This window comes from Sus scrofa, chromosome 17 (genome assembly GCF_000003025.6).
Source record: "Sus scrofa isolate TJ Tabasco breed Duroc chromosome 17, Sscrofa11.1, whole genome shotgun sequence".
Taxonomy (NCBI): Eukaryota; Metazoa; Chordata; class Mammalia; order Artiodactyla; family Suidae; genus Sus; species Sus scrofa.
The window spans coordinates 25704771-25719285 of NC_010459.5; the positions used below are offsets into that span (position 1 = coordinate 25704771).

The 14515-nt window shown below is 41.2% G+C and overlaps 1 protein-coding gene across 1 annotated transcript in view; it reads left to right on the forward strand.

Annotated features, from left to right (window-relative positions):
* PCSK2 (proprotein convertase subtilisin/kexin type 2) overlaps positions 1 to 14515 on the forward strand; it is a 239267-nt gene that overhangs the window by 23347 nt on the left and 201405 nt on the right. The window contains 1 exon segment of the mRNA NM_001004044.1: positions 4966 to 5070. Coding sequence (NP_001004044.1) covers positions 4966 to 5070 — 105 coding nt within the window.

Genomic DNA, 14515 nt, shown 5'->3' on the forward strand with positions numbered 1-14515 from the left:
CCAGCCTGAACCTTCAAGCTGACAATTTGCTGTAAATTCTTCTTTCATTTCTTTTTTCTCCTTCCCCTGGAACCATGCATATTTTGCCTTAAGAGACAAAGGCGATGGTATAAAAGAAGAAAACTCTGTGTGTGTGTGTGTGTGTGTGTGTGTGTGTGTGTGTGTGTGTGTGTGTGTTTAAATGAAGAAAACATTTGAGAATAAGTATTAAAATATATGAGAGGTTTCTTACTGGGACCCAGGTGAGGGTTTGGGGACTCAAGATTGGTTTTAATGTGTCTTTTCTATTTGGAAGATTCTTAAGAAATGGAGGCACGCATGAGCACTACTTCACTGAGGTCTGCATAGGCAGCAAGTACCTTGCACTGCTATAAGTCACACGACAACTGTGTTTCCCTGCCCATGGTAGGCTCATGTTTGCACAAACATCTCCTCAGACAGTTGCTTCTCAGAGATTCAGAGGGTAGTGGTTTGGGAGCCTACACTCCAAAAACAAGAGGCAAAAAGAGTTCTGAAAAATAACCATTACCAGCAGGTTAATCTTCTGTCAAGTTTGTGATCAATTTGCCTGCTTATTGCCAGAGTTTCCAATGTCAGGTCCATGAGGCCAATTCGCTCCATTTCTTCCCATCATCAAGACAGTGCTTCTAATCAAAGAATCCTGGGTTGGAGTTCCTGTTGTGGCTCAGCGGTTAACAGATCTGACTAGGAACCATGAGGTTGCAGGTTCGATCCCTGGCCTTGCTCAGTGGGTTAACAATCCGGTGTTTCCGTGAGCTGTGGTGTAGGTTGCAGACGTGGCTGGGATCCCACGTTGCTGTGGCTCTGGCGCAGGCCGGTGGCTACAGCTCCGATTGGACCCCTCGCCTGGGAACCTCCATATGCCACGGAAGCAGCCCTAAAAAAGGCAAAAAGACAAAAAAAAAAAAGGAATCCTGGGTCATGGGTTCCAAGGACACAGCAAAGGGGATGTCACTCACCAGCCTGACTGTCCTTGAGGCACACTCATCTTTGTCAGAAATTCCAGCCTGCAATCTCTTGGCTTCACAGCCATGGTTACCAAGGGGGCAGGGAGGAGACCTAGAGGGAGACTGCAAAGGAAGCAGTGTGGTGGGAAGGGTGCTGGCTTAACAGTCAGGAGACTCTTAAGAACTTCCTCTTAACTGGACAACTCCTGCCCCTCCCTGAGTCACAGTGTCTTTCTCTATAAAAGGAGACAGCTAGGAGTTCCTGTTGTGGCTCAGCAGTAATAAACCTGACTAGTATCCATGAAGATGCAGTTTCGATCCCTGGCCTTGCTCAGTGGGTTAAGGATCTGGTGTTTCAGTGAGCTTCAGTGTAGGTCTCAGAGGCAGCTCAGATCCCGAGTTGCTGAGGCTGTGGCTGTGGTGTGGGCCAGCAGGTGCATCTCTGATTGGACCCCTAGCCTGGGAACTTCCATATGCCCTAGGTGTGGCCCTAAAATATATATTTTTAAAAAAGAAGAGGCAGTTAGATCAAGCTGGAGGTGCAACTCAATTGCCTTCAGGTAACATAACCATGTGAAGTGACTTCAGTATGTGACAACAGGAAGTGGTGGGGCCTCTGGCTTGAAATTTTAAAATACATGGCCTTCTTAAGGACATTCAAATTTAATTTTTAAAGTATGTTTTCGTTTTTTAATCTTTAACTTTGGAATAATTTTAGTCTTAAAAATGTGTGATAAAAATAGTGCACAGGTACGCCCATGTTCACAGCAGCATTATTTACAATAGCCAAAAGGTGGAAGAAACCCAAATGTTGGTGAACAGGTGAAATGTGGTACATACATACAGTGGAATGTTACTCAGCCTTAAAAAGGTAGGAAATTCTGATAATGCTACCCATGGATGAACCTTCAAGATATTCAGCTGAGGAAAATCACAACCAGTCACAAAATCATATAAATATTGTATGATTCCACTTATACGAGATATCTAGAGTAGCAAAATTCTTAGAGACAAAAAGTAGAATGGTGGTGGCCACAGGCTAGAGAGGGGAGAGGATAGGGAATTATCATTTAATGAATGTAGAGTTTAGTTTATCAAGATGGAAAGAGTTCTTCATATCCATAGTGGTGATGATTGTGCTGTGTGGATATTCTTTTCTCTGTGTTTTTCCCCTGATGATTTATTTATTTATTTATTTTTAAATTTTATAATGATTTTTATTTTTTCCGTTATAACTGGTTTACAGTGTCCTGTCAATTTTCTACTGTTACAGCAAGGTGACCCAGTTACACATACATTATACTTTTTTTTTTCACATTACCATGCTCCATCATAAGTGACTAGATATAGTTCCCAGTACCATACAGCAGGATCTCATTGCTTATACATTCCAAAGGCAATAGTTTGCATCTGTCAACCTCAAATTCCCAATCCATCCCACTCCCTCCACCTCCCCCTTGGCAACCACAAGTCTGTTCTCCATGTCCATGATTTTACTTTCTGTGGAAAGATTTGTTTGTGCCGTATGTTAGATTCCAGATATGTGATATCATATGGTATTTGTCTTTCTCTCTCTGACATATTTCACTTAGTATGAGAGTCTCTAGTTCCATCCATGTTGCTGCAAATGACATGATTTTGTTCTTTTTTATGGCTGAGTAGTATTCCACTGTGTGTATATACAGTGTGGGTATTCTTAATGTCACTAAACTATACCCTTGAAACTTTTTAAAATGAAAAAGTTTATATTACATCTATTTTACCACAATGAAAAGATTACTTTTTTAAAAAATAACAACAAAGTTCCCATGTGCCCTTTATCCAGCCTCCCCAAAAGGTAACATCTTAATAACTGTAACTACAGTACAATTATTAAAGCCAGGAAAAAACATTGATATAACACTATTAATTGAACCAAAGATTTTGTTCACATGTTTTCCAATTGTCCCACTAAGGTCCTTTTTTCTGATCCAGGATCCAATCCACGATATGCATTGCATTGACTTGTCCTGTCTTCTTAGTCTCCCCCAGTTTTGAAAGTTTTTGCAGTCCTTATTTCTCTTTTATGAACTTGAAGATTTTGAAGGGTACTGGCCAATATGGGTTTCTCTGATGTTTCCTCCTGACTGAATGAATACAGGCTATGTATTTTTGGCAAGAAAATTATGTTAAGTGATGGCTTCTTCTCAGTGCATTGTATCATGAGGCACATGATTTTGGTATGTTTCATACCTGGAGAGGTTAACTTAGATCACTTGATTGAAGAAGTTTCTGTCAGGTTTCTCCACTGTAAAAATACACATTTCTCTTTGGGTTGTTTTTGTTTTGTTTTGGTTTTTGGTTTTTGGTTTTTTGTTGTTGTTGTTGTTTTGTTTTTTGGTTGTTTTGCTTGTTTGTTTGTTTGTTTGTTTTTGCTTTTTAGGACCACACCCATGGCATACGGAAGTTCCCAGACTAGGGATCAAATTGGAGCTACAGCTGCTGGCCTATGTCATAGCCATAGCAATGCGGGATCTGAGCTGAGTCTGCAACCTACACCACAGCTCACAGCAATACCAGATCCCCGACCCACTGAGCAAGGCCAGAGGTCAAACCCATATCCTCATGGATTCTAGTCAGATTCATTTCTGCTATGCCACACAGGGAACTCCCTCTCTTTGTTTATCATTATATTAATTTTAACATCCTTTGGTGATACTTGCCAGCCACAATTATTTATGGTGTTTCCAAAAGGTGATATTCAATTTCCATTCATTACTTTGACTTTTATTAATTAGAATTCCTTCTACTTTTATTCATTGGAATTCAACTGTAAGAAAGATTTTTCCATTTGCCTCTATTTAAATTTAATTTTTTAAAAAAATCTGGAAAATAGAGCCAGAATAATGTCCGACCAAAACTCACTGGTGCTTGATAACCCCAAATTCCCTTTCTTGTGGTAATAATTCTCAGATTCTTCGTGCCTTCCAGATTAGGAAGTAAACTCCAAGTTCATACCACCCGACAGTGGTCATAGACCATAGAGAGCAAATCATTAACACCCTTACATTTTCTTTCCTTCTCCACCCACCCCCTTTTTAATCGAATCTTAACATTACCTTGAGTATATCAACAGGGTTAAGAATAGAAAACATTCAAGAACCACTGAGCCTGGAAAATGCACATGAAATATTTATGTTTAATTTGCCCTGAAGAATGGGGTTTTTAATGAACAGGAACTAAATTACAACAGCTACAGTGTTCTAAAAGATTTCATTCGCACTCCAGACCCCTAGCCAAACTTGCTGTGCCCTTGAAGTTCATCCAGTATCTGCCTCTCTGGCCTCAGGCCCCCTCTTCCTGTGCCAGGAATGTCCCCGGAGGGCCCTTATCTGGACTGCTCCAGGCTGGTGTCACCAACTGACAGACAGAGCTAATATTATTGTAGAGTCTCAAGTCTGCACAGTACTAAAAAATAAAGGAATAAAATCTTTTTTTTCCCAGCTAGCTATTTGTTTCCATTATCCATTGCTGAGTAACAAATAAAGCCAAAATGTATTAGCATAGAACAACAACCATTATGCTCATGGATTTGGGATCAAAGATTCCTAGCAGGGATGGTTCGCTGTAGTCCAAATGGGACCCATTTTGATGGGTAGTCATCTGTAGTTTTCTTTTCTTGCGATATTGAAGGGAAGAGAATGGAGAATTTGGTGTGGGGATGAATATAAAGGGAAGGCTCCGTGGAAGCAAAGAGAAGATCAAAAGATGGATAGAAACTAAAGTGATGGAAGAAAGAAGAGAAAGTTTGGGGGAGAGGAGGTGAATGGGCATCACATAGGAAAAAGTAGGAAAATGGGAAAGAGTACAATGGTAGGGAAATAGAGGGCGGGTATAATAGGAGGCTGTCAGGGGCTTTCTCACATACACCCCCATCCCGGGAAGCCCTGGCCCGTACCCCAGTTCCGATGCCCCTGTTCAGGGCTAACCATGCCTGTGTCTGTTTGACTCTCCACAGCTTCCTTTTGCTGAAGGCCTGTACCATTTTTATCACAATGGCCTGGCAAAGGCCAAGAGAAGACGCAGCCTACACCATAAGCAGCGGCTGGAGAGAGACCCCAGGGTGAGTTTCCTTGCAAACCTGCTTTCTCTGCTGCCTCAGATGAGCCCATTGAAGGAGTGCATGAGGGAGTTGGCAGGGATTTTAAAGTAAAGCCACTTGATGTGTTGCAATGGGCCAAGTGGATTGCAGAGTGGTACCAGGGACTCTCTGCTTCTCTGTCATACACATGATTGTTAAACCTTTGATAGGCCAGCAGAGGTGAGTAAGTTGTGGTACCCCCCCTTTATCTGGCTGTTTTCTCCTGCATCATTGCGTGAGGTCTTCTGGTTGCCTGGGAGCATGTTTTGGCCTGTGATAGATGGGAAGACACCAAGCAGTTTAATGAGTTGTTTTATGGAAGGTTTCTACTGGTACATCCACAGGCTCCAAGGAGACTGCCATGCCCCATATCGTGAATGGGAAAATGAGTGGGCCCGCAAGTGATCAGCTCACAATAGGCAGCGGGCTTCTCCGTATCCTTGCCTATCTGAAGTCACAGGACGTTCTCAGCCCCTCTCCTCACCCTATACTTGTTCCTACTGATCTAATTTATCCCACATCCCACATCTTCTTGATTCTCAAGACACCCACTTTTACCTCCAATCCTTACCTTGCTTTCGGACTGCAGGTCTCATTTCCTACTCTCCCCACAAACCCCCACCCAGAAACTTAAACTCAACTTTCCTGCAACCAGACATCATCTTGGCTATAAAGCTGCTCCTTTTCCAGGTTTCCTGCTTCCTGTTTTTTCAGAATAGGAACTTTGGTCGTCAATCCTCCCTCTCCCAACCTCACATACTCTCCCTCTACCTGATTGGGAGACTCTGACTTCTTATATGCAGTTCGCCAAAAGGGAACTTAATGGTCCAGGCAACTTGCTCCCTGCACCTAGAAGCCTTCATAACTTCTTCCCCAGGACTTTAAGTGGATCTAAAGATGGTCAGGTGTTTGGATGAGAGATTTACACTTGAGACTCCTTTTGCACTGATGGAATCTGGAACCATTCTCATGGGGCTTTTCATGTGAACATTTGGCTGGACTTAATGTGGACTTTAATTAGGAACACGGAGGAAATGGGCTCCCCAGCAGATCACCAACTGACAGGCCACAGGCAATTTAGCTTCAATGGCTCCACCCAGGGGATCCCACATTCCCTCGAGTGGAAATACTGCTTTGAGAAGACACTTTAACTCTGCTTTCACACTAAGATTTAACCTTCCTGTGCCTTCAGCCCATGCCAAGCATCCTTAAGGGGTCTATTGTAGAAGCTGGCACTGTTCTCTAAGGGAGAAGTTCTCTTTTCTGTCATCACAGCCTTGGGCCTGGCTGTACCAGTTCAGGGTCTGGGGATGTCCTTGGGAGGGATCCTGCCTGTCTTGTCTGAGGATCCAAGGTGGGCAGCAGTAGATAATGGCCTCTCTGGTGCAGGTGCACTGGTTTTCCCTATGCTTCATACCTGCTCCATGATCTTCCCCTTTATGGCCAATTATTTTACTTTGATTTACATTTAAAAAATTAAAAGTTCCTTTGGTTTCTCCTCCCCTTCGATTGAAGACATTGCCCCAAAATCATTCAGAGAGAAGCACATAAAAGAAGTTGGGACAGAGGAAAGTGGTGCTTAAAAGTCTTGGATCAGGAAAGAGCTGAGGAACAATGAAACTAAGAAGCCATTGTTTGGTTCAGAGAGACTCCTCAGGCCCATTAGTTGAAGATTTTCTTATTCTTGCACTTACCTGGAATGATCTTTGAAATTCGAGCTCTTAGAGTGTAGAGTGATATTTCCTAAAAGAGAAGAAATAAGATGGGATGGGTAATAAGGAAGGAAATCGTGCAGTGGTGATTCTAATCATTTGTCTCTCTTCTCAAAATTGTAACCATTTTAATCAAAAGGGGCCTCCATTTCCCCTTCATTGCCCAGTGTAAGTGTCCCGGTAGCCATCTGCCTCGGATTAGTGAGGGTCACCATCTGCCTCGCCAGAGGAGACCGAAAGATAGCCGGGGAGCTCAAGGTCATAAATCTCCTGCATCTTTTATCTGCCTTCTCATCAAGGTTAAATGTCAGGGCGGCTGTCAACAATGGAGCCATTTTAGGAAAAGAAATAAATCATAAAACCTCATAATAATACTTCACCTGATAAGGAAAAAAAAAAAAAAACCCTGCTCATAATAACTGCCTTATTTCAAAATGTTAGACTAAGGCCTGAGTCTTTCCTGCATGATGGTCTTATGGTCATTCAATTTTGGCATTGGCCAATAGCAAAATAAGGGCCAACTACTCTTTATTTTGGCTGCACCAACAGCATGCAGACATTCCCAGGCCAAGGACTGAATCCTCGCCACAGCAGTGACAATGACAGATCCTTAACCCACTGAGCCACTAGGGGACTGCCATGGGCAACTACTCAAACAAATGCTTCAATGATGAACAGTACAACATCAGAAATATAAGGATTATATTGTAAAGTCTGCGAGTTTACAGACCTTAAACAAAGGGTAAATACGCTGAGTAGGGATACCTCAATTTTGGGTTTCCCGAGCACATTCAAACTGGTTGCAAATAAGAACAGTAAATAGAGGTACAGAGAGGAAATTGAAAGGATCCAATAGCTGAAAAGAATTCTTCTGTCTCCTGCATAGGTGTTGCAAGTTACATTTATGAACCAAGGTCTTAAGAGCAAGCTGTTTTATCATCTTTGAAAAGTGTTGTCCCTTAGACCTGTCCACTTTAATCCTGATCACAGCCTCAACTTCCTTCTTTCTCCAGTCTCTGCATTACTTCCTGGTCTCTCTCACTCACAGTTCTCAGGCTTGTGAAGGAGAATACAGAGCCCAAAGAGCCATGAATGTAAGTCCAGGAGGGTTTCAGCTTCTATAGGGCTCTCAGGTAGCTTTTAATCCAAAGAAACCACCAAGATATCCTATCAGCCCAAGATATAAAGAAGAAAAAGACAGATGACCAAGATTACTTTTGGTTTTGTTTTGGCTCCAGAACAGAAATGTCAAGGATCTTTGTCCCTTATTTCACAACTAAGTTTTACATTTAAGGAAAAGAAAAAGACTAGAAAGGGATTGCATGTGATTTTGGCCAGGTCAATACAGTGCTGCTTTCGATGTGTTTATATTTGTTCATCAACATACAGGGCAATAGCTAAGAAATGGATTCTGATACATATTGTTGTAAAGATATGCTCTTGCCTTTTCATTTCTTTCTGCTAAAAGGATTAGCAGAGTGCTGTGTAACATCATTTAGACGCTAAAAAGCAAAAATTGTGTCTTTTATTTCTGAGATCTTTGCATAGTGCAGTTCTGAGTACACAGTAGATACTCAATAAATGACTGTCACATGAATGGATGGATGATTAAAAATTTTTCTTCAGGGTTTATTTTAATCCATGAAATAGTATTATTCTTCTCATGTTTTTATTGCTATTCTAAACTATGCATCCATTAAGAAACAAAATTGTAGACTTCTTCCTAGAGCCTCCTTTAGATACATTCTTTATTGTGGGTAAAAGATTCATTTCATCATTTTCAAGTCATGTCACTGAGAATCTCATGAGGAACTGGTTTTTAATATCTAAAGTCACTCTGTGTTCCTGATCCTATTCACAGTCACAGTGCAACCACCAAAGTAAGGACAATGTGTTTGGAGAGTGGGTAGCTAAAATAATTTGAAGATGTAATAAATAAATTCAAAGCTGAAAGAAAATCCTAAAACCAAAACTTCCTTCTCATCGTGAGGGTCAAGAACAAATAATCCATATCCAACATCTCTGTGAGTTGTATTAAACTTTTCTTAAACTAAGAGCAGCATCCACAAATCTTAAAGTCAAACCTAATGGCAGTCCACAGGTGTACATATCAAATCCCATACTTACTACAAGTGCTTGAAAAAGGAAATAGATTTATTTAAGACATCTTTTTCACAGTCCTGTTGAAACATATTTGCACATTGGACATAGAGAGTATTGAAATAAAATACGTTCAAAAACATAAAGACTCACATCATTCAATTAAGCAACACACACTGGTCCTATGGAAGCCAAATAATGGGGATTTCGGGGTTGGTAGGTGCAAACTGGTACGTTTAAGATGGATAAGCAATGAGGTCCTACTGTACAGCACAGGGAACTATATCCAATCTCTTAGGTTGATGGAAGACGGTATTAAAAAAAGGAGATATAGGAGTTCCCGTCGTGGCGCAGTGGTTAACGAATCCGACTAGGAACCATGAGGTTGTGGGTTCGGTCCCTGCGCTTGCTCAGTGGGTTAGCGATCTGGCGTTGCCGTTAGCTGTGGTGTAGGTTGCAGACGCGGCTCAGATCCTGCGTTGCTGTGGCTCTGGCGTAGGCCGGTGGCTACAGCTCCGATTAGACCCCTAGCCTGGGAACCTCCATATGCCGCAGAAGCGGCCCAAAGAAATAGCAAAAAGACAAAAAAAAAAAGGAGATATATATATATATATATATATATAGAGAGAGAGAGAGAGAGAGACATATATAGCAAAAAAAATATATGTAGTGAGAGGGAGAGAATGGATCACTATGCTATACAGCAGAAATTGATTCAACACTGTAAAGCAACTATACCCTAATTTTAAAAAATCTAATAAAAAATAAATTTTATGTTAGCTCATCAATTTTACAAAATAAAGGAATGTATGTATGGGTGCGACTGGATCACTAATGCTATATAGCAGAAATCAACACAACATTGTAAATCAACTATACTCTAATAAAAATTAAATTTTTAAAAAGAAAAAGATTGATTGCAGAAGCTAAAAAAAATAACATGATTGTCATTTGCTGAGAGAAATTATATTTGATTTGAGGGTTACAAGGAATTAAATAATTCCTTTTCTCAACAATGATACTCACCAGGTAAATATCCCTGGGGATCCTTTTTAAACCTGTTTCAATTTATCAAGTCAGTCACTCCTATTAGTCCACTGAAAACTTTTCTTAGTGCTCCAGCCTCAGAGAATGTTTCACGTTTCCTCTATGTTTGGTAGCTGTTATCTTCTAGCTTCTTTCTCAACCAAGTGTATCCACATGTCTTATGACATAGATGTCAGCACATGATCCCACAGTGAACGATTTTTTCTCCTTAAGGGTCTATTCTGAGTATATTTGTGAGTTTTTAGGGCACTCCAAAACCCCATAAAATTTAGTTTCACTGGATAGTCCTTCAAAAATCTCATAGAACCGTACAACCAAAACAAAAGAAAATTTCGTCTATTTTTTAAAACTAACTGGATATGACTGGTGTGATATGTTTATAGCAATCTGAGTAATGGATGAACCAGGCTTTCTTTGTCCAAAGGACTTATATACAATAATTGATATTATTTTTAAGAATGGATTCATTACTGTAGTTGAAACTCAGGTGGTTGATGGAAGCTGGAAATAGCTTGTAATTGCTTTTGGTCCTTCAGCAGCTCCAACGAGTAAAGAAATTCATTTACCTTCTTCCTCCACAAGTTACATAAAATTTTGTCATAATGAGTAAACTCTTAGCCTCTAATCCTTTGCAAATACTTAGCAGCAGTCAGTAATTTTTTATAATGCCTTTCCTTTGATTCATATTAGATAACTATTTGATCACAATTGTCCCTCAGTATCTGCAGGGAATTGGTTCCTAGATCCCCACAGATATCAAAATCCTCAGACGCTCAAGTCCATTATGTAAAAATCACATTGCAGGAGTTCCTGCCGTGGCTCAGCAGAAGCAATTCTGACTAGGAACCATGAGGTTGCAGGTTCGATCTCTGGCCTTGCTCAGTGGTTTAAAGATCGGAGTTGCTGTGGCTGTGGCTGTGGCATAGGCTGGCATCTGTAGCTCCAATTCAACCTGCAGCCTTGGAACCTCCATAGGCCGTGGGTGCGACCTTAAAAAATAATAATAATAATAATAAAATCGCATTGCAAATTTGGTCCTCTGTATCCATTGGTTCCGCATCCACAGATACAGAGAGCTGATTGTACTTCGATTAAAAGTTGCAGAAGAGGAGTTCCCATTGTGGCACAGCAGAAATGAATCTGACTAGGAACCATGAGGTTGTAGGTTCGATCCCTGGCCTCATTCAGTGGGTTAAGGATCCAGAATTGCCATGAGCTGTGGTGTAGGTTGCGGACGCAGCTTGGATCCTGTGTTGTTGAGGCTGTGGTGTAAGCTGGCAGCTGTAGCTCCGATTGGACCCCTAGCCTGGGATACTCCATATGCCACAGGTGCAGCCCTAAAAAAAAAAAAAAAAAAATGTTGGAGAAAAGAAGGAAAAAAACCTCAACTGTCTTCTGGAAAATCTACTTTCAAATAGAACATGTCATGGAGAAAAACGTCTTTCCTACCTTTCCTCACTTTTCATTTTGGTTTTAACCAAACCTTCTTCCAGTGGGTGTGTCCTCTGCTTACCATCACAGTAAAGGCATGAGAGCCTCTCAGCCTGGAGGACTGGTAAAAATAGAAATTAGAGGAGTTCTCTTGTGGCACACTGGGTTAAGGATCCGGTGTTGTTGCTGCTGTGGTGCAGGTTGAATCCCTGGTCTGGGAACTTCCATGTGTGGAGGGCGTGCTCCCCACAAATAGAAATTAGATAATTTTAGTGCCTTTTAAAAAGAATTTACACCCATCCCCCACCAAATAGTTTGGTTTATTTGGTTGGTTTCACTTTTTATATCTTAAAAAAAATTGTTTCTATTTTCTACAGTTATTTTTGTTGTTGTTAATAGGTTGTTTTTTTATCTTCATAATGGTTAAATCTAAAATGGTTAGGTTTGAGGTTTTGAGATACTTTTCTAAGAAATGTATAGGAATTCCCTAATTTATCTTCTGAATGTCTTCTTGAGGGAAAACAAGAAAGCTGGTAGATTTAACTATGTTTTACTAATTTAGAAACACAAACATAGTAAATTTATTATAAATAGCATAACAAATTCAAAGTATTTTGAATTTCTGTAGAGCTTTTTATTCCAGAGGACATTTGTGGCTGTCTTTTCTTCATCTTTTTTTTTATTAAAGTATAATTGATTCACGATACCGTGCCAACTTCTGTACAGCAAAGTGACCCAGTCATGCGTATACATACATTCCTTTTCCTATATCATCTTTCATTACGGTCTAGCCTTTTCTTCATCTTTTCATTTCCCTGTAGCATGAGTTAGACCAACAAATGTTATTCTGTCTTGAAATGGAACAAAGAGGTTGCTATGTGCCTCAAACACAGGAGTTTGTGAGAGCTCAACAGCAACGCATACTCCTCAAAATGGTGAGGCCTGATTTTCCACCCTGGATTTACATCCCTTGGTCAGACAAGGGAACCACCTATTTGAAATCGGGAGTCTCACAGGGAGAAGACTGTCCATGAGGCATGATCATTACAGCTTTATGGTCCACAGATAGAGCTGTGCAAGTACAGAGTTGGCCAATGGTAGGGTTTGAAAGTAGAATGAAATTCCTTTAACTCTGGAGGCCTCTGAGGTACAAATTAGCCAAAATTCCTTAGAGAGACCTTGTGGGACCACAAGCTTTCATGGGTGCCTCTGGGATGTCTACTGTAAACAGAGAAATCAAGTTAAACTGGAGATTTATGCAACTGACAGAAAACTAGGTTGATGTTAGATGGTACAGAAAAAGATAGAGAAAGAGAGAGAGGCACAGGAAAATTTTTTAAATAAAAAAAAATTTTTTATGGCATTCCCATTGTGGCTTAGTGGATAAGAACCTGACTAGTATCCATGAGGATGCAGGTTCAATCCCTGGCCTCGCTCAGTGGATTAAGGATCCCGTGTTGCCGTGAGCTGTGGGGTAGTTCGCAGACGCGGCTCAGATCCTGCATTGCTGTGGCTGTGGTATAGGCCGGCAGCTGTGGCTCCAATTGGACCACTAGCCTGGGAAGCCCCAAATGCATCTCTCAACAGTTGTCTCAATATTACTTGAACCATGTGACCTGAACGTTTCCTGTTTTTCTCATAGCTCAATTTTCTATCATAAAAAAAGGGAACCATATTACCCACCCTGATAAGACAAATAACTTCAAAAGGAGTGTGTGTGGCAAAGTTAAGCAGATATTATTTCTCCCTCCCTTCCTTTGGTCTCCCCCCTCCCCCGCCCCACTTTATTTCCTCTCATCAGGAATCGGAAGCAGCAAACATCAGCTTTTAGAATGTGCCTCTCAGGCGTCAAGAGGAAAGCTGCTTTATAAAAAATGAAATACAAATGCAAGTGAGTACCCATCAGAGAAATCCATTAGGAAGGTTTCTGTGCTCAGACGTCTCTGCCCTGCCAGCCAGCTAGTGACCCTCTGCCCATGGGTGAAAAGAAAGCAAAAGACACAACCCTTCCAGATCTTGGCATTTCTGCAGGAACCAGACCACTGAGTAAGAAGAGACTGGAGGGGATTGCTCTGGTGTTTCCTCTCAGTTTAATTTGATAACAATTGTAAGACTGGTCAGTGTCTGTTGAACGCTGCAGTCTTAGTTTGGGTTCCTGCAAAAAGCAAACCCTGAGACAAGGACTTGAAAGAGCGTCATTTGTTTGTGTGGTGGATCCTCAGACACAGGAAGGAAAGAGTAAAAGGAGGGAGGAAAGTGAGGAAAGCAAATAGAGGGTGAATTTTTCCACAGGTCTGCATTGTAGGCAGCTGAGGCTCAGTCCCACAGAGCACTCTCTGAAGGTGCTGTGTCGCTTGTGCTTCTGAGCTGTCCCACAAGGAAGGCAGCTGCCCAGCAATGAATCCGCTAGTTCTGTTTTTCATTTGTGAGCCATCCCAGGATGTTAAATCCCTGGCACTTCTGCACTGCTCTGCGCACAGGCTGACCAAGCATCAGGATGCTGGAGAAAGTCCTCAAGCAGAGAGGCAGAAATGAAGATGCTCAACCCAAGAAGCTGTCAGCAGTGGCGGGAGAACTCAGAGGAGGACTGAGAGAATAATGGGATGACATCAACAACTCCTGCTACAAATCCTATCACCCAGCCCGGGATAAGGATTTAGCCGGCATCATCTCATTAAACCTTGACATCATCTGTATCAGATTCCCAGTTTATAGATGAGGAAATGGGAGTTTAGGGAGGCTCAGGACTTCTTGAATATCCCATGGTTTTTAAGAGGTGCTCATACTTCATGGTGCCTCTCTGTCATAAATTAATGTTCTCTGCTTCTCTGCACAAAGAGAATTACAGAGCAGGAAGATTCCAGTGGAAACACTGATGCAACCTTTTGCCTTGAAGCTTTAAAATATAATTTTACCATGGATATTAAATAGACCCAGAGGGGAAGTGACTTCTGTGGGGTCACACAACCATACCTGATGGGAAAGAAATAATAAAACTCATGAGCCCTCTCCATACCAGATCTGACTTCAACAAAAATTCCATAAAAAAAGAATGAAATAATGCCATTTGCAGCAACATGGATGGGCCTAGAGATTATCGTATTGTTATTATTACATGAAATAAGTCAAAGACAAAC